The 20,831-nt window shown below is 36.6% G+C and overlaps 1 protein-coding gene across 2 annotated transcripts in view; it reads left to right on the forward strand.

Annotated features, from left to right (window-relative positions):
* Positions 1 to 20,831, forward strand: part of PPP3CA (protein phosphatase 3 catalytic subunit alpha) — a 315,325-nt gene that overhangs the window by 242,766 nt on the left and 51,728 nt on the right. For both annotated transcript variants that reach the window (XM_019660762.1, XM_019660761.1), the window contains exons 4-8: positions 2,641 to 2,752; positions 3,818 to 3,963; positions 6,771 to 6,910; positions 15,922 to 15,999; positions 18,511 to 18,605. In XM_019660762.1, coding sequence (XP_019516307.1) covers positions 2,641 to 2,752; positions 3,818 to 3,963; positions 6,771 to 6,910; positions 15,922 to 15,999; positions 18,511 to 18,605 — 571 coding nt within the window. The remainder of the gene's footprint in view (positions 1 to 2,640; positions 2,753 to 3,817; positions 3,964 to 6,770; positions 6,911 to 15,921; positions 16,000 to 18,510; positions 18,606 to 20,831) is intronic.

Below are 20,831 nucleotides of genomic sequence, written 5' to 3' on the forward strand. Positions count from 1 at the left end.
TCTCTCTCTCTCTCTCTCTCTCTCTCTCTCTCTCTCTCTGTTTCCCCCTCCCCCTTCTCTCTTTCTATCTTTTCTTTCCTTCTTCCCCTCTTTCCCTTCACTCTTCTTTCTGTTTCTATCTTCCTTTTCCTTTACAGGAAATGAGCTAGTATTTCTTAAACTCCTACTATACTAGGTGCTTTACATCCATTAAATGGACATTAAATGTGTATTGAATCATTTAAAAAGTAAAACTAAGTATGATAAGAACATAATGGAATATTTCTGTATCACTCTTTGAGGTTTCAGTTATGAAAGAGCTACAGTGATAAAGCCATGTGCTAATGTCAAAACAGAATCTGTAACAGATGGCAGAAAAGAAAATATGGGTCCTGTAATGTGATTCCTCTAGTAATATTTGAGTAGGGCTAAAAAAAATTGCATTTTAGATTTTAGTCAGAGAGATAATAGCTTTGTTTTAAAATAAATTGTTACTGACAAATCTTATCTAAAGAGTTTAGAATTATGGTTATATTTCCAAAAGACTGTTGATTGGGAGGGGGCACAAGGGAGCCTTCTTGTGTGCTGAAATGTAACAAGATTTGGGTAGTAGTTTCATGGGAGTCTATGTACATAAACATTCATTGACATTCAGCACATTGAAAAGATGTGCACTTCAATTGTATATATTATATATATTGTATAATATGTATATATATATATGTATTAGTAAAAACAAAAAAAAACAAAACCTTCATAAAATATAGCTACCGTTCAGCCCAAACATGTATTCTTCTCCCAATATATAAATGGAATACATTAAATGTAGCTATTTCAACAAGCAATTACAATTTTTAAAGACTTTATATGCTCTTTCATATTTGAAATTAGACATCCAGTGTTAACTGCCAATTTGGAAGTGTGTATATATATTTATATGTAAGTGTATATGTGTGTATGTGAATTTTTTTAATATTAATGTACATGAAGCCTTATAAATTTTAAATGGGAAATATTCCCCTTATATTCATAATGGTTTATAAATATCTTCTCTGAAAAGTGACACGAGCTTGAGTAATACAAACTCTTTGTATGAGAACATGTGAGTGCAGGGATAAAACCTGATCCATCGCAATCAGACTCATTCAGCCATCTTCCTACCTACTGTCAGGGCACTTTGACACATATCAACAGCTCATGATGCTTTGAGGATTACTTGGTAAGCCACTTAATCAACCTTTCAGAACTAGTAATACCATTTGTCTTACAAACTTTAGCTAATAACTATAATAAAAAAATAGTAATTAGAAAATTAAAGTAACATATATATATATATATGTATATAAAATTTGATGTCAGCCCTTTATTTTTGCTTACTTTAATCACAGTATATAGTTGGAGACAATATCTTGCTTAAATACCACAATAATACATACTTTCTTCTGTTAATTGGTATTTTCTCCAAAACTTGGACTGTATATTCAAACATAGTAATTTCCACTCATTTAATAAATTATCACATAAGCTGACAGACATGATTCTTCTTCACAGGTAGCCCAACCAATGAATTGCCAGTAGCTTTTCTCTATGGACATTATCCAGCACATTTACTGTATGTTGGAAAACTCTTTCTTAAAATGTAAATATTGTGTGCTTTCTGGTCTCAGATTTTAGCAACCACAGTCAGACTTGTCTCAATAATTTTGTGGTTCTGTATCTTCTTAGCTTCATTTTTACAACATAAACTTAATGAGGATAGAAAAGCGTACTTGTTTTCAAAGAGTGGTTTTCTGTTCCCTGTGGGCTCATAATGAATGCCAGTTGAGGATAATGAAATTGATGTTAATACTTGAGTATCCCATTATCTTAATGCACATTTCAGGAAGACTGTGTTCTATATAGGTTTACCCTAAACCTGGTGAATTCATAGTTGGCCCTCATTTTCACACCAACCGCAATCACCAAGTAACTAATTTGGGAGTTTTAAAGTATGTCAAATGTTTCCCGTAGCTACTAGCAGATGTGTATTGAGATTCGCTGGCTTCAGTTTAATTATATTTATATATAAAACAAACCAAAAAAAGTAAGGCTTTATATACCAACAGCACTGAAATAAAAGACAAGATAATGGGGGGAGAAGGCTAGTGAAGGAGACAACATAATGGGAAATACAGACACAATCCGAGTCAGCCTGAGCTTGTCAGTGTGTGCTTCCACATTTTGTCTTTCCTTTCTTTTCCAATTCGTTCATTTCTGTTACCTGATTTAAAAAAAGAAAAGGAGAGAAAAAAATTGCTTTATAGAGAGGTGTCTTTATTTTATTTATTAATTGCTAGTCACATTAGTTGTCATACTTTTACATCAGCATATTTTCATTTTTAGTGTATTTTCATTCAGGCTTCTTCCAATAGACTGTGCAGCCCATGGTTTTCTTGTGGTGTATAGATGCTTAGCATATATTTTAAGTATATGTGAACTTTCGCTTTGTACCAAAGTAACGTTTTCTGTTTGATTTTCAATTCTTCCTTATTAAGGCCTAGCCTTTTGCGGACTTTTGGTCATAGAGGCACATTTGGTTCATGTGTTCCTAATACGTCAGCAATGGGATGCTAAAGTATAATGGAAAAATATTTATTTTTATATTCTTTTTTTTTTTTTCAGTGTGTGCTGTATTTGTGGGCCTTGAAAATTCTTTACCCCAAAACACTGTTTTTACTCCGTGGAAATCATGAATGTAGACATCTAACAGAGTATTTCACATTTAAACAAGAATGTAAGTATATTTCAAGCCTCTTCCTTTAACCGCCTAGGTCCTAGATAATCATGCATTGTAATCATACATTTTAAGAGCACATTACAATATGACCCATTGCTTCAAAGTCAAAAAGTCAGAAAAAAAATCACACTATTTATGTCATTCCATATTTCTTTCTAAGCGTGAATAGTTAAAGAGAATTCAGAATTTCATTTTAAATTACAAATTCTTTATAAAATGATCTAAAAATGTGAATTAATATTTGATGTAATTTATCCTAAGAAACAGTGATTAAATCCCCTTTTAAAAATAGCCAGACCACTACTGTTGGGGATAATAATCCTACCCTCTAATTTCAGATCTCTCAAGAAAAACAATGGGAGGGCAGACTCAACCTTGTGCCTCTCCTGTTGGAGCCAGTAGATTTACTAGCTTCTAGTGGCTTTTAGAAAACTAAAGATGACTTCTTCCTTTTGACATAAATACTAGGAATGAGGAGTACTTCATATACATTTGATTTCCCTCCTCTCTTAATTTTCCCCATTGTCCAGTAAAACTTACAATTGTCTCTGCCATTCAGTTATATTCAATGAAGCATAGTGACTTCTCTCAAAATGTTAACTGTAAGTCAGTAAGAGAAAAGCAGTGTGCAGTGATACCAAAACCACTTTAGAGAATGCCTTGCCCTCTGCTTTTCTACAAGATTACTCAGGTAAATCGGCCAGCCTTTTCGCCATCTTTCTGTTGGTCTCCTAGTTGTTTGCGTATATATTTTGAGATACATCAACAGATAAATAACGAGGATGTATACAAAAGTTCTCTCCTCTGCTATGTGAAAAGTTACTAAAAACTGGAAAATGGATGAACAACAACAAAAAAAACAGTAGATAGAAAGGTTAATCTATAACTCTTTAAAAAAGTCTTATTCATGCTTTGGAACTTTGCCGTGTGTAGTTAGATGCTAATAATATGATTCTGGCAAGACAACATTTAAAAAAACAAAAAATCAAAAACTATTTCAATGAAATGATCCTAGCTATGAAATCATGAGAATAAATATTTTTTAAAATGATGTTTTAAAAGGTAAAATAAAGTATTCTGAACGCGTCTATGACGCTTGTATGGACGCCTTTGACTGCCTGCCCCTGGCGGCCCTGATGAACCAGCAGTTCCTGTGTGTACACGGTGGTCTGTCTCCAGAGATCAACACCTTAGATGATATCAGAAAAGTAAGTTCTATTATTGTCCAAGTCTAACCATTCTGTGTGCTTTAGTAATAAATAGAAGGCGTTAATTGCCCTGCCTTTATCACTAACTTTACCCTTTTAAGTTGAAATGATTTAAAGTGGTCATGATTCTCTGTTTTGTATTCATTTTTTTTTATCTAGAAAGAAAGATATTTTATACTTGGAAGAGTTTTCATCTTTAAAACTTCATTTACCCTGTGACATGTGTCATTGGAAATGTAAACGATTTGAGTGCTAAACAAAATATGTCTTTTCATTTCCCTTTGGTTTGTTTCACACAGAACCCATTGTGTATTCATGGTATCTTATAGTTAGAAAGTGTTGCTTTGCTCTTGGGGAAATATCACAACTTGACCTTTAAAATGTGTGTCCACATTATTATTTTTTAAAATCTATTTGTCACAGCTTAAAACTTCAAAGTCAATCTAATAAAGGCAATGAGGATATTCTTCTGATTGTATTAAGTGGCTAGGTGAAAAACAGTCAATTTTTTTCAGAAGTATTTTTCCACTTAATTTAACATTGGCTGTTGCTGTTGTTTTAGCCAACACACCGATGAGTTAGAGTAAATGTGAAAATATAATTTTTATGAGAAAATGTAATAATATGGGACAGTTTCATGTAGTGGAAGAGACCATCTTTAATCTTTTTGGTTATGCTCAATATTTTTTTTAAAGTTCACTAGTTTTTAAAGAAAAACTATATTTAGGGAAGTAAAACATTCAAATTCTACCTTAATACTCTGTCATTAAGGTTCAGGCCGTCAAGTATAAAAATAATATTGTATTTACTTTTCTATTAGAAAGCACAGGCATCATTTTTATTTTTGAAATCGAGGCACATAAAATAAACCATTGTTTCCTGCTCTGTGCTTTTGTGTCCTTTTTTTTAAGACACCATTACACGTCTTCTTCTGGTGTTCTGTGGCACACAGAGCATTCATATTTGCTCTGTGTTGAAAGTACCATAGAGACAGGATACTGAAATGTAGTCCTATGCAGTTCACGTATAGAGTGGTTCACTTTCTGCTTGAATGGAACCAATATATTCTTCTACAATCTGATGGATTCTTGAAATAAATAACTAAACTTTTATTATCAATTAAGCAGTTTTTTAAAATATCACCCACTGTCCCCAGGACTTGCATGTTTCAGATATGTTCAATTTTTATATGTCATTATGCTCTAGACTTAGCCATACAATGATTTTTAGGATTGCATTTTGCCATGTCGATAAGTTTCCACCACATTTACTTTATTTAATGAGCTTGTAATTGTTTATTTTTATCATAGATAATATTAATTTTCAATGCACTTTTTAACTTTTCCAGAATAAATTCTGTATTCTGGTTGCCTTACCAAACCTTTAGCGGGGATTCATATTAATCTTCCCTCCTTGGTTGTTCCACCCGTAATAATAAGTTCTTGTTTCTCAGAAAGAAAGTCTCTATTTTTATGGACAAGTATTATTTTTCCTCACTGAATTATTCCAAAACTGTAAATTATTTAAATCTCTTAAACAAGTCTAAGCTTGCACTGAATAGTTTATGGAAAACATAATGGCTGAAATATAGAGGGTCTTGTCTATTGAAGTTTTTCATTGGGTGTTGAAAATGCGAAATATAGCCTCATTCTTTTTAGGCACTAGTAAAAAATGGTGTGTAGCAAAACCATGATTTACATCACCTTTTATGTCTCAGGAAAAAGGGAGGATTTGATTGGCTGTCAAATCCTCTTATGTATTCACCTGTCCAACTGGCCCTGTGGTTTTTTTTTAAATATTAAAGTATTGAATATGAAGAATATCAATACTTAATGGGTTTTTGTAGCTGTTTTATGCTTTTCTTTTCAAGAGACTCTATCTGCTAACTTTAAAAATCCTTTAATTGCAGTTAAATCAGGATAAACTAAAGGAAAATTGACAGTGTTATAAAATTGTTGGTTAAATGTCATTTATATTGCTCATACCTTCCAAATGCACTTTTTAAAATTGAAATATGACTTTGCTAAACATTTATAGCTTGAAAATAGATTTCATGTGAGGGCTTCAGGTAAAACTATAAAGCATAGAACCGTGAGCTAACGAATGACCAGCTAAATTTGGGATTATTTTACTGCTTATCATTACTCTTGGTTTGTACCCAGTACGATAAACTATAATAGGCTTATACTTTAATTAGAAACCTAGATAGCTCCTAATGAGTGAATATCCAAAATAACATGTAGCAAGTCCTACTCTTAAAACGAAAGCTGTCTGTTATCAAAATCATATTGTCAAATATAAACACCATAAATTGTTCTCATCCAGATTTCTATATCACAGTATACTGGAAACAGGAATAGGAATTTCCCCAAAGGTAAAATAAAAGCTCCTCCTCAAGAAATGCAACACAGATAGAGTCACATTAACCTGTAATGACTAAAACACTTGGATAGAGAAAATAAGCTAGGGGAGAAAGAGAAAGATAAAAGGGAAACAGGAGAAAGGAGAAAAGGGGTCAAAAGTAGGATTTAAAGAGGCAAAAAGGACATAAAAGATTAGAAGAAGGCAGAGAATAAATGAGCTCATCAGGAGGAAGGAAGGAGAACTGGAGAGAGAGCTGAAGAGTAGAATGGGAGGAAGGCGAGCAGAAGGGGAACAAGACAGGAAGAGAGGGGTAGAGGGCAGCTCACCCTGCACTGTGGTTGGGGAGAGGAAGTTGGGTATTACAGAATTCCAGTTTCTTCTAGTCCCTGAATTCCAAGTTTCCAAAGATTAGTATTTTTCTCTCTGTCTTCTATTTTTCTTAGTTAGACCGATTCAAAGAACCACCTGCTTATGGACCTATGTGCGACATCCTGTGGTCAGACCCCCTGGAGGACTTTGGCAATGAGAAGACTCAGGAACATTTCACTCACAACACAGTCAGGGGATGTTCATACTTCTACAGGTGAGAACGGAGTGCTTGCCCTCTGGAGCACATTGGGTTTACCTAAGTGTTGTAATTTATCTGTCGATGTGTTTGATTGATTTATGATGTTTGTATAATTTCTCTGGAAACAAGTATAAATGAAAGGCTCACTTTAAAAGCCTGGTTCAAATGGGTTCTTAGCACTTCCAAAATGAAAATATAAATAAATAGATAAAATGGATACCTAGGTAAGGAAATATATAGATATAATATCTGTGAAGACTAGAAAAGGCATAAAAGAGGCATGTGATATCAGGGTGGCGAAACTGCTGAAGATAGTAGGATTTAGAAAATTCGTATTGTTTCAAGAACTGTAGGAAAAAATCCAATACTAGCTTTATTTGTGTTCATTAATTACATAGTAACTTAAAAAATATTTTTACCAGTTTTCATAACTTAAATTAGAAAAACAATTTAAATTGGTTAATTAAAATATATTCACGTTACCCTTAAATTTTCTAAACTTTATCAGAATTCCTAGAAAATTAAAATCAGCAGCAAGTTAGTATATAGGTACCATAGTAAATTTATTTTTAGCACATTGATAAACCATGTTGAAAAACATGTTATAGCAATTTTTATGTATGCCAGTGTACAGGGATTTGCTCATTCCATAGTATTTCAGAGCACTTCAGATAGAAAACAACACAGTTGGGTGTTTGCATGTCCTCACAATTTTCCTGACATCTCGTCAGTTTTAACCTAATGCATTTGATTATCCTCAACTTCCCTTATCATCAGACATACAGTTTTTGTGAAAGGGGAGAAAACGTCATGGAGAAGCTGAGAATTTGAAATTCTAGAATACATAGTCTTCCCTTATGTTGACTGAAGTTTATGCTCAGTTCCAGCGCTGGCAGCTAAACAAATGGCAAATCTGGAAGCTCTCTGTATAACATAATCAGCCACATATACCTCCTGTCTCTAGAGTGAGCAGATACCACCCTTCTGCATAACATTGATCAGATTATTCAATGGTGGAACATTTTGTTCCATACATTTAGTTTTCCTTGAAGGGGAAAAAAAATAGTTGCCTTTCATTCATCTGTTGATGTGATTAGGAAATTGAGATTGCTGAACAGAAAGTCTTCTACACTGGAAAGCATCATTCAAAGAATAGTCTTTGTTACAAATACTCATATCAATACATAGGCTTGTTCCAACTTATTTATCAGAAAGTTTACCATTAATTTCTTTGTTTTGGAAATTTGAGTACCAAGCCTAATGAGTCTCTTTTGGCTGAAATGAAGAAGCATGGTATAGTATTTCTGAGAAGCCCTTAGGTTTCTTTTCAGTAACTAATTTGGGAGTAATCTTTCATTAAAGATGTTCAAATTTTTAGTGGAAAGTTAAATATTGTTGAAATATATCAAAGTCAAGTGTTCAAGTCTGGTGTTTTTTCAAGTCTGGTGATAAATCCCTAATTATACCATGAGTGTATAAATTACCTATTTGATACTACCGAATTGTCTTTGAGTAATATAACATCAAACAAAATGTAAGCCTCTTGATTTTGATAGTGAGCAATATTGCATTAATCTTTCTTTAATTCATAGTATAAAATTATTCCATTAGTTTTCAGAGTTGGTTGATCAAATCAATCATACTCTAAATATTTTAAAGCCTTGTATGGAACTTACATAAAATTATGGTATTTTTGTTTTGTGACAACAGACACAGATGTATTTACATCAGCGATAAAGGCCATCAACTAGATAATTAGAGAATTATGCCATGTTTTCACATTTTTATTCTTGACAAAATGATTATTTAACTCCTCTTATTAGAGTTTGTTAATAGATAATGATCTTTAGCAATGACAAATGCTGAATATCTAAACCCGCAGCCTATAGACTGACTAATGGCAAAGCAATCTGGATATGTTTTATCTAAAGAAGAGAAAAATGACTCTTTTCTTCTCCTAGAACTTTTTGATCCTTTTGTTTTCAGTGCCATCTTGCGGGTGGCAGGGCATCCTTTTGTGGTTGTGGCTTATAAAGCTGACTTAGAGAGGCACCAGGAAACAAGAAAATTGGTAGAGAAACCTGGTGACAATTAAAACCTGTTTGAGTTATTGTCACTTATTTTGACCCACAATTCCCAGTTATATTTTACATGTTTATGTTGAATTTGCATATTTGTCATGGCACCCTGTTCATGATCTAACATATTTTCTGGGCCATGATTTAAATAAAATGAAGTTATATAGAAAAATGCATCAGTAAGAATATATTAATGTTGTTCATGAGTTGTAAAAAATAGGCGATGTGACAGAGAGGAAAGAATCCATAAGAACACTATTTCTGCCCAAGTGCTACCATTATATCTTTATAACCTTAGACCAGAATTTGCATATGCAAATGCCTATAATTTTGAGGCAGGTAATTGAGATACTTGAAGCAGGCCAAGTGTTAGATTATAAAGATTAATGAGGATTGTGACAAATTGGAGGTAAAATATTCATTTTCATATAGGCCAAACAAAACTGTTATCTGGAATAGGTGCTGAGGTTGTCAGTTTGTATGTCTGCCTTGGATGACTCATGTAAGTTTTGTGTTCTAGGCTTAGTTTGCTTCAAAAGGAATTAAATCAGACATCGGAAGTTCCTCTAAGCTCTGAGATGTGAAGAACATCTTACCAGTCATTTGACAAGTGTTTTTGAAGTTGCAAATTGAAGCTCAAATAACTACTGGTCTCTCAATCACAGATCAGTAGCCTTTCTTCTGTTCACAGGCTGCCAGCTCTCTTCTGCAGCTGACACGCTCACCAACCCCGTCTACCTTGAAATCCGCTGGTTCCTTCTTTTTCACATGTCCTGATTCTCCTCCAACTCCTGAGGAAGCTCCCTGTCTCTTCTGCTGCCTCTTTCTTTGTCTTCCTCCTGATTTTGACATTGTTTTCTTCACATTTTCCCAGGAACTTCAACTATTCCCTTAGCTTCACTGGAAAGTATTACCTCTGTGGTTTGATTACCAGATCTATGTCTAGCCTTTTCATTTCTTTATCTTTCCTGAGCTTGAATTCTCTATTTCTAGTTGTCTGCTGGAATTTACCTAAGATGTCCCATTGTCACCGTAACCTAAACTCACCTTGCCTGAAAAAAACTTATGCTTTCCTACTTGCTTAACCCCTGCCAGAGGTTTCTCCTGGTTTTTCTATGAATTGTTCATTTTTCCAGTCATGTAGACTACCAAATGTCTTTCCTTTTTCTCCTGGCAGTGAAATGACCACCAATCAGTCATCACATCTCATGGATCCTTTCCTTATTATATCACCAGCATCTGGACCACCCTGCCTTTCCTCCCTCCCACTCTAAGTTCAAGACCTTCATTTTTAGACTGTTGAAATCACACCTGATTGAACAACATCCTTCTCCCCACCTTCCCCCAATTCATACTGTTCCATTCATGGGTACCCTTTTGAGAATTCATTCACTCATTCAGTTATAACAGACATTAGCTGAGTACATGCTATATACATATGCGTCTGGGAGGTTTTGTAGATAACTCAGAGTTACTGCCTTCAAGGGAAAAACAGTCTAGTGGCAGAGACCGATAAGCAGAAATTGACAAATAAAATGCAAGGTGTGTAGTGTTGTGATAACACACACAGAAAGAGAGGGAGGGAGAGAGAGAGAGAGAGAGAGAGAGAGAGAGAGAGAGAGAGAGAGAACACACACGTGCTGGGGGACCTAACTCAAACAAAGATGGGTCAGAGTTTAAGGGACTACTCATGCTGGAAGCTTTATTGGACCTGAATTTTAAAGGACGTAGAACATACCCAACCAGACTCACTGGGGAAGCCTCTTGCAGTCCAGGAAACGGTGTTCCAGAGAACATGTGGGGAGATGACACTGGGCATTCTGGAAAGACGACCCCCTGAATGGTCTCACTTGACCTCTAATCCCAGATTACATTTAGCAGCTTCAGTATAAACTAAAGCTGAACATTCATATAACTAAGCTCTTCTCCTCTGTCTCCATCCACTAGAAATGTGTACACTTGTGTACCAAAAGACGTATACAAGAGTGTTCATAACAGCTGTATTCATAATAGCCAAAAAAGGCAAACAACCCAAATGGCCACCTAGTAGAATGGGTAATAAATTATAGTGTATTTTTACGACTAAACACAGCACATAAGAATGATTTAACCCAAACTGCACATAACAACAGGGATGAATGGCACAAGTGTAATGATGAGCAGAAGAAACCAGATACAAAGAGCACATGCTGGGTGATGCCATTGAAATAAGGGTTCAACGTTAAAGAAGCTAGTCTGTCATGTTAAAAGCCAGGATGACGGTTACCCTTAGTGAGGAGGTGAGAATGACTCAGAGGAGCTATGAAGAGCTGCTGGGGTTCAGGTAACGTTATGTTACCTGAGTGCTAGTTAGCAAGGGTGCTCGCTTTGGGAAAGATCATCAATTTGTAATCCTCTGATTTGTGCAGTGTTTTTTATCGATGTTATGCTTAAGTAAAAAGTTTGCCTTAAGTGAAAATTGGTCACTGCTCTTGAGGCAGCTGGTAACATGGTGCAAGTGAAGACTTAAGCTCTGGTGAAGTTCTGGCGGGAAGCGCTGGAGCCCTTCCAGGCTTGATCCCTAGTAGGTAAAATGAAATCAGGTGGAGAACCCTAGGGCAAAGAACAAAACACAGCACGTCTTAGGAAAAGATAGTCCTGACAGAATCTGGGCCAAGCCAGGACACCCCAGGGCAGAGTACCCATTGCCAGGCCCTGGAAGCAGAGGAGGAGCCGGACGGCTGGGCCGAGTCCTCTGTGCCATGGGACTTCCAGAGGGGAGGGCGGGGCTTCCGCCCGGTCCCTTGATCAGGGATTGTAGGCTGCCTGCCTCTGCTTTGCTGAAGCTGATGAGGGAAAGAAACCCTTTGCATCCATTACTGGCTTAACTGCCCCTGTGGAGGCCACTCTGGCAGTTGAGTGTGAGCTCCAATAAACTGGCAAATGGCTGCCAAACGTTTAGGATATGAAGACAAAACAGCGTTCTCCTCTTAAGGCATGTACTATTGCCAAAGAGCAGATATATACACATAATTTGCACCACAACATGACAGGTGATATATGGGATTTACATGTAATAGGAACTAGTGGATGCAGCAATTTTGTACACTTCAAGGTCAGGTAGGTTTGAAGGGGAGGTTTCACAAGTGATAGTTTAGCTAAGTCTTGGCAGAAGAGTAGGCCTTTCCAGAAGGAAAAAATACTGAGGGAAAGTAGGGGCATAAAAGAACAAGAAGGCATTTTAATAATACCTGCTGTTTTACAGGGGTTTATGAGCCTGAAACCTGGCCGAGTGAAATGAAGGTCTAAAATATAGTTTAATATTGCAAGAAACAAAGATTAGAGAATAAACAGAATGACTTCAATGATAGGTATTTTTTCTAGTCCCAAGCCAGCTTTTCTACCATTTCTCACATTTTTGTCTTTTCTACCTTCTTCACCTTTGTTCATGCTCAGTCTGCTTCCTGTCTCTCTCCCTCTCGGTGGCATCGTAACCCCTTCCTGTCTAGTAACCCCACATCATTGCCTTTAAGCTGACACAAGTCACAGCTAATGCATTTAACAGCTACCATTAGAGTCTAGGCTTGCTGACTCACCGTTCTTGCTGCCTTCTTTCTTCCACACCTGGTGGTGGGGAGACAGTGAAGATGTGTGAAATGTCCGTTGCTGGGAGTCAGGTGCTGGACTAGGAAATTTACGTACAATGCTAAATCATTGATTCTTTATCTCAAGTCTGTGAAATAAAGAACACTGTCTGCAGTTTTACAAATGAGGTAATTTATTTGTATGAGGATAAGCAAAGAAATTAAATAATTTTCCAAAGTGTACACAGAAAATTGGAATAAGAATCCAGATCTAGGGATCCTCACTACTCCATGGAAATTTTCTGCTCCCTTTCTATTCAGAGAAGGTGCATTCTCTAGTGCTTATGTTCCAATTGAAAACAACATTTTCAGAGAAGGTAATAACATCTTCCCCAAACCTAACAACACATGCTAGTAAATGAATATCTCAAAGCTGAAGGCATCACTGTCCATCTCCAATCTTTGCAGCAAACAAAACCATTCCAGGGTCACTCCATATAGATTGTGCCTGATCAGGGTGCCCATGTAGGGATGTGAGCAGGGCTGAGACCCACCCAGCTGGAGCTCTGCTCAGAAGGCCATGGCCCCGATGTGGACTGATCAGCTTGGAGGAAGAGGGCTTCTCTCTCCTTGGTGGGCACAGAACACAAAAGTTCCACCTTATGAATGCAAAGAAGAAGGGGAAAAGAAAAGATCTTACACGAGATAGATATGTTTCAAAAAAACTTTCTCAGACCCATGTGCTTTCTTTCTTGCTTTATTTTGTCTGAAGAAAACTTGTACTATTTTCTCTTAAATGTATTTTATTCTTAAGTAGTTTTTAAAATTAAAACCATGTTTTACCTTCCTCCCTAGATTGTAAATACCCTCAAGACAGAAACCGCACCTTACACTTAACATACCACCCATCCCAGGGGTGCATAATACAGTCTTCCAGCAAATGGAACAAACTCACCATTGATAAATTATTGGTGAACAAATGATTTCCAACTATCTCTATGGTGGTTAAGGTGTTGTGAACTTTGCTTTTTCTACCATTCTAAATATATCTTTTTTAACGCTTTTCAGCTTGAACACTTTTTGGTTTATCATTTCCATTAAAAAACAAAAATATTGTGAAGATATTTTTCCCTAGTGTTATTAAGAGTTTTACTATAACATAGGCAGGTAGTTTACCAATAATGGGAATGTAGTTTGATATTCAAGTATTTTCTAAATTTATTTAGAAAAATGTTTCTAATTCTTAGAAAGTTTGAGAATTTGCTTATGTGTGTTTTTAAATTTCTAAAGATTTTCTTCCAAATGTGTTTCCTCCAAGAAATAATGCAAGTATTCCTCACTTAATACTGTTAACCTAGCAGAATGCTACTCCATTAATTTTATTTTCTTCAGATTTCCATTAAAAATCAGAGATATATGTTTCTGTGGAGGAAAACTTAGCTTAAACACATAAAAGTATCTAACTTAGCACGAGGAAAATATATTAAAATTATGTTTTCATAATATTTACCTAAGTTCTTCCAAAAGGAAAAAAATAGGAGCAGCCAAGCTATTTCCCCAAGGGTAAAACGGTAACAAACCTAGACAAAGAATCTGTGTCTTACAGTGTAACAACAAGGCAATAAGTTGTCTTTTTAAAGAGGCATTGTGAGGGCACAAGTAATATAAGTAAATGGCTTAAAGTAGGGACAGGACATTTAGAATATTCTAGAACACACATACACATGTGCATACACATGCAAACGTGTGCACATGCTCAAAAACTATTTTTCATTTCAAAATCCAGGTTTGTCAAAGAACTGACTCCTTTTTACAATCACTATTTCTGTAATGGTATGCCATTTTAGTGGTATTTTTTTTTCCTGTTGATCAGCTATTTCTCACAAAATCTGTAGCAAACTATTTTTTTGTAACAAGTTATTTATAACTTCTCTTTTGTAATAAGTTATTTGAATGACATGTACTATTAAGTATTTCCCCAAAGTGCTATTTTTATAATTGCTGAATTGTTTCTTATAGTGTATGTAGTTCAGGTTCATGGATATCTGCAGTCTATTTGTGTGAAAACGAGTGTGGGTTTGCTTTCCTTTGATTTGAAGTATCTACAATTTATTCATTTTTATGACATACGTTTATCTCATTAAAGGTTTTTAGAGCAGAGACAAAGTGATTGCAAAGGATTTTTCAAGCTTAGTTTATAGTTTGAATTTCATTTGTTTTTTTAAAAGATTTTATTGAGACACTGGGGGAAGAGAACAGCGTTGGGGAATCGGGGAAGGGGAACAGACAAATTGCTGTCCTTTTGTTCTTCAGTCTAGTTGTGGAGGATGTCGCATCACTGGCCTATGTTGGTATTGTCATTGCGCCCTTCCTGGGTGAGGCAGATCAGTCGCCGGTCACTGCGGATCTTGGCAGCTCACACCGGCTACCGGCCGCTCACGCTGGCTGCTGGCCACTCACAGTAGCTCATGGCAGCCCACTGCAGCAGGAGCTGCAGCCTACACTGTCGCCTCACAGCTGTCCAGTTCCAGGTCGAGCTGTTGTTCACCATCTTAGCTGTAGAGGGTGCAGTGTCACTGGCCCTAATGTGGGATCTGAACCGGGGCCCTACTGTTCAGAGCTGGCATCCCACGCCAACTCCTAACCAACGCTCCACTCGGCCAGCCCTTGAATTTCATTTTTAATGGAATTCTTTCGTTTTGAGACTTTCTTGACAGACAAGTATCATCTTGATTGAATTTTTATATTTTTATTAACTCTAGACTAATAAATCTTAAGATAAACTTCTGTTGATTATATTTAAAGTACATATTTTAAAACCCATAATTCTGTGTGAATCCCATAATTCTGTTTAGATTTTGGGTGATATAATCAGTTAATGTAGCTATAAGTAAGTTGATAACTTGATTTCCCAGAAAACACTCTCTCCCGCCCCCTAAGCCGCCCTCTCTGTCAAGCCCACAGGCTCCCACACACACCCAAATACAAATCGTGCTGTATTTGAGAAAACAGGGGCTTATCATTTAAATTCCATTCTCATGTTATCTTTATGCTTTTGTTCACTTAGTGTTTAAATGTAGACTTGATAATATTGATTTTCTCTATAAATGGACACTTTTCTAGTGTTGTTATGTAACGGCCTGGGTTCTTTTTCCAATTCATACACCTCCAGCCCTTCCTGATTATGTAAACCGTACAGCTGTGGGTGCTTTTTCTGCCACAGGGGAAAACCTGTCGTTCGAGAGCCAAGAGGCTTGTTTCATGAATGATGTATGGTTGATTACGCAGGATTAAATCACATAGGCCTGGAAGTTACCTACAGGGAAAGGTGCTACCTTTGATGATTTTATAACAGATGCCTTTCTTTTCTTTTTGTCTTTGGCAGTTACCCGGCTGTTTGTGAATTTTTACAGCACAATAACTTGTTATCGATACTCCGAGCCCATGAAGCCCAAGATGCAGGGTGAGCAGTTTTGTGGGTTTATGAGAGCCATGTATTGCCCCCCTTTGTCACACCTCCCTCATTCTGCTCAGACTGTGGAGGGTCCAGGGGAATGAGTGGCTGCACATGTGATGTGACGTTCCCTTTAAGCTCTTCATTTTTTAGGTTGAACAGGTACAGTTTTCAGCTGGCTTTAGTAAACACTCTTAGGACACTTCCTCTTCTTTCTTTTTTTTTTACTTTTTTTTTTTTTTTTTAGCTGAGCCATCCTGCCACCTGTTTGGCAGCTCAGCTTGGGCTGGACTTGAACCGCCTTTGCTCAGAGCTCGCACTCTTGAGCGAGCTCCTAACCAACTGAGCCACTTGGCCGGCCCACTTCCTCTTCTTTCAATTCCTGCTCTTACTACTGCCCCAGAAGTGTGTAAATTACCAGCTGCTTTTCAGTCGTGCTTAGCAATGTGAAAGACAATTACACATGAATACTGAACAGACATTGCATGTTGTACCCTTGTTTCAAGAATATCATTGCTGACCCCTGTAGAGTTTTAAAGGATGAAAACCAGAGACATTTAAGTGAGCTGAGGGGGAAATCCTATATTCTAACTAATAAATGCATAACATGATTTTGTACTATCTGGTAAGTTTTTAAAAAGCAGAGCAATTTTAAGCCTTTAGAAAACTAAGAAATATCAGATCATTCACTTTGATGGTGCATTAAGTGTGAATTAGAGAGAAATAGATGTAAGTAATTTCAAGATTGAAAGTCTAATACCCCTTCCCAGTAGGCTTCACTGAAGAACATTGTTTGCCTTCAAATCTTAAACTTCTTCATTCATATTCTGAATTTTCTAAAAAGGAGGAACAGTTTTTCTTATAACCTGTGCTGAAATTGGAAATACAGATGCCTGCATTCTGAAATAAGCGCATGTCTGTGGTGAATCCAGGCACATCCTAAGTTCCTTTCAAAATTGACTTTTTTTAAGCAATCAAGCAACAGGCTTAAACTGACCCAATATTATGTGCTCAGTGCAGTTGTCACTGATGTTTGAAGGAACCTATTGATATACTGAACCAATCTGGTCCTCAAATAATAATAATTATTATATTTTTACTTTTCAGGGGCAATGGTGTGTCACCATGCATTTTTGGCTGACTGTCCCAAATGAACATTTTAGACAGATTTATCTTAATCACAATTCAGACCTAAAATCACTTGCTTATTTGAAACTATGTTAAGTGCATCAATTAGTATCAACAAGATATTTAAACTGAGCAGTTGATTGATTCACTGGGGGAAATTGAAATTATGTCATCCAGTTTGTTTATTCTTATTTGTTGGCAGGCAGGCATAGCCAGCAGTGGTTTTAAAGTCAAGGTACTAGGAAGGATTAACAGAGTTACTGTCTTTCACAGTCTGTTTTTTTTTTTTTTTCCCCAAACAAAGCTCAGTCCCATAAGCAGAATAAATACTTCCAGATCATTTCAAAAGATTTTTAAGGGATATTTTCTTCTGAGAAAAGTAATTTAATATTTATAAAATTATAACTTTTAAGGTGGCTATTTATCTAAAGGTGCTGTTTGAAGCACCTTTAGAACCCAGCTAAACTAGCCAGGCCAGAAGTAACTGACACACATTACCCAAGGAATGATAAAATTTTGTTTTATGCTTTGTAGGATTGTTTCTAAACTGGTATTTCTGAAATCTATTACATAGAAGTCATGAAATATCTTTTCGCCTTGGTGGAAAAGAGCCAGAAGCACCTGTATTTTTTTATTTTATTTTTTTTTGAGGAGTACAGTTTCATTTTTGTTCCATTTAGTAGATGAAAAGTAACTGGATTGTTGGTTATTTCCAAAGATCTTGCAGATGTTCTGTTTCATTACTGACTGATTAAATATCACCCTGCTGAAACAATGAATTTTGGCCTGCAGCCAACACAAGACATTGGTAACAAATAAAATTCTAAAGTAGAAACAATTTTAATTCATAAAACCCATAGATTTAACCAAACATTCTTTGAAAAGCAAATCACTGACTTCATCTAGGCAACATGGGTATATACTTGTATAACTGTAACAGAATATTGTAAATAAATGAAACAATCAGCCTGGTTATTAGGGGAAAGATTTATATGTTGCTCTGCTTATTTAGTCTTTGTATGTCAAAAAACTTCTGAAAAACTTGGTAGGTATAGGGTATCTACCTGTGCAAAAAGCAGACTCTGTCTTCTCTGTTGAACACATGGAAATGCATTGATTTTTCACTGAATTCCACCCTCCCTTAGGTCAGCTAAACTTAGAAAAAAACCTATTTGGAAATTGTACGTATGTTTGTATGTTTTCATTGTCGCCTCTGAAATGAACTGATGTTTGTGTATAACAGACTTTAGGAGGAAATTTTGTTTACTGTTAGATAATTGAATTCCCTTTGAATGATAAAGCTGAACTTTAATTTTTTATGTCTAATTCTATAATTTGACATCGTCTTTTTCTCTTACTTGCCTTGTTTTAACTTGTATTTATTGTTTTTAGGTATCGCATGTACAGGAAAAGCCAAACAACAGGCTTCCCTTCTCTAATTACAATATTTTCAGCACCAAATTACTTAGATGTATACAATAACAAAGGTAAGTGGTTTTAAATCCCTTTTGCAATCTTGTATAGTAAGTGTAAGTAAATCTTGTATAGTAAGTCTTAAGCTGTTTGCATTTGGTTTGGTTTAATTAAGCATCCTTTAACCTTTCTTTTTCCCTTTACTTTTTCATTTATTGTTTGATTCAAATTTTGTATCTCCAGAGTTAAAGATTCAGCTAGTCAGAGGTGGGCCCAGGTGCTGGGTTTTTTTGTTTTTTTTTTTAACTGTTCCCCAGGTGCCTCGCATGTATAGCAGGGTTGACAGCTACTGCTCTGTAGATTATAGGCTTTAAAAGAAATTATAATTGGCAGTAATCCGAAATCATGCTCCTTAAGAAGGATGTGGATTTAAATAAGAACAGTGTGATTGTACATGTAAAAAAAAAAATCAAGAAAAATAAGCATAAATAAGCTATAGCTTAAAATTCCAATTCAGATTACATCTATTGAGAACCTAGGATGAGTCAGATCTGATGCTAGGAAAGTACAGATTCATTTATTTTTTTTAGAAAAATTGTATTAAACTTCAAAGTAAATCTCACCAGTCCGCAATCCTCTTTTAATATGCAAAGTGAGTCTCTAGTTCAAGGCCTCACCCAGGGCACTCAGCTAGGCAGAGAGGAACTAGGATCAGACTCACATCTGGTTTGGCATTCCGCGTTTCCTTTCTGAAACACCACACCTGGGTGCCTGAAAGACACCAGGAAACAAGAAGACATTATTTCCTGACTAAAGGGAAGAGAGGAGGAAGGAACAAGGGGCTCCTTATCTTCTTTCATCAAAGTGATCTCTTTATTTGAAAATGATGAGGAGTGTTATAGGTGTGGCAGAATGGGTGATAAAATGTGAAAAAGCCATTAACTTTTGTCAGCCTTGGTCTGGGTAGGACCTAGGCAGCATGTCTGAGTGTGGATATCTGAGATTCAGAGAAATGGAGACAGAAAGAGAAACAGCACGCAAATAATATGTGTGAGGTGAGATATAGCCCAGGAAAGGCAGGCAAAGAAAGGCAGCTTCGTATCAGAACCAGTCTGAACTCCTAGATTTGGGAGCCTTTTCCATGCCTGAGTGAGTTGTGATAGGTGCTTCCTGTCACAGGCTGGTGTCCAGATGCCTGAGGCGGGATGTGGCCACGTTGATTCTCAAGCACCTGTTCTGTGTCCTCTGTCTTTATGAATAGGTCGTTGCCTTTGTTTGTCTTGTATTCTAGGTTCCCTGTGAAAAGTAAGCTTCCCCTTTCTGTCTGTGCCCTGATTCCTGCTTAGTTAGCACTTCCCACCTGCTCCTGCTCAGGGCTGGACCCTGACCCCCATACGTTCTGGATCTGTCAGGGATCGTGCGCCAGCGGGCAAACCACATGTGATTGCAGTGCCACCACACATCTCTTCCCAGTCCTTGACTCTGCCCACTCAGGTCTGCTCTACGACAGAGTTCATGACTGTCACCCTCCCCTCCGTAGCGTGACACCTGCTGGATGGGGTTTGCTGCAGCCACACAATCTCATATTACCATATTACCATACTGCCTGTGGTGGGCTCTCTTCTGTGGCCACGGAGCATGGTCCTCAGTAAGCACAGTGCAGTTTATGTCACAACTGTGGATGCCGGGGGACAAGGAACAGTAGTGCCCCTTTTCAAGTTGCCTACTTCCTAAAAAAATACATGCTGCCTTTAGTACTCTGTGGCAAGACCCATGCAAAGTAAAAAAAACAAACAAAAAACATTAGCATGTCAAGTGCTTACAAGCCAGTTGACTAAGACATTTGAGTGATAAAAAAATAATAATAAGACACAATGTGATTAAGTATAATCTAAAAGTCAACCACTATGAACATTCAACAAGCGGTGATTTTCTAGAATGGTCGGAGAAGGCCTTGTTTAAGATAAAATGTGATCTGGACATTAAAGAATGGTTAACATTTGTCTAGAAAGAAGAAAAAATTAAGTCAAGGTCTGTGTTTTTGATACTTCTTTTACTTTTAAGCAGCAAGCACTTTTTTCCCCAGGTAAAGTCTCAATCTTGAAGCCTTTTGTATAAAGCCAATAAGAGCTAATTCCCTTTGATTGGATAAGGGTCCCTCACCTTACACCTGAGAGTTCCCCTGTGGTACTTCCAAGGAATGCAAGAACTCCAAAAGTCACCCTGCATGTCCCACCATGATCCTATTATTTACCAAAAGTATATAAAATGTGAACACTCAGGTTTTTATAGTTTTATGG

The sequence above is a fragment of the Hipposideros armiger genome, unplaced genomic scaffold (genome assembly GCF_001890085.2).
Source record: "Hipposideros armiger isolate ML-2016 unplaced genomic scaffold, ASM189008v1 scaffold_328, whole genome shotgun sequence".
NCBI lineage: Eukaryota > Metazoa > Chordata > Mammalia > Chiroptera > Hipposideridae > Hipposideros > Hipposideros armiger.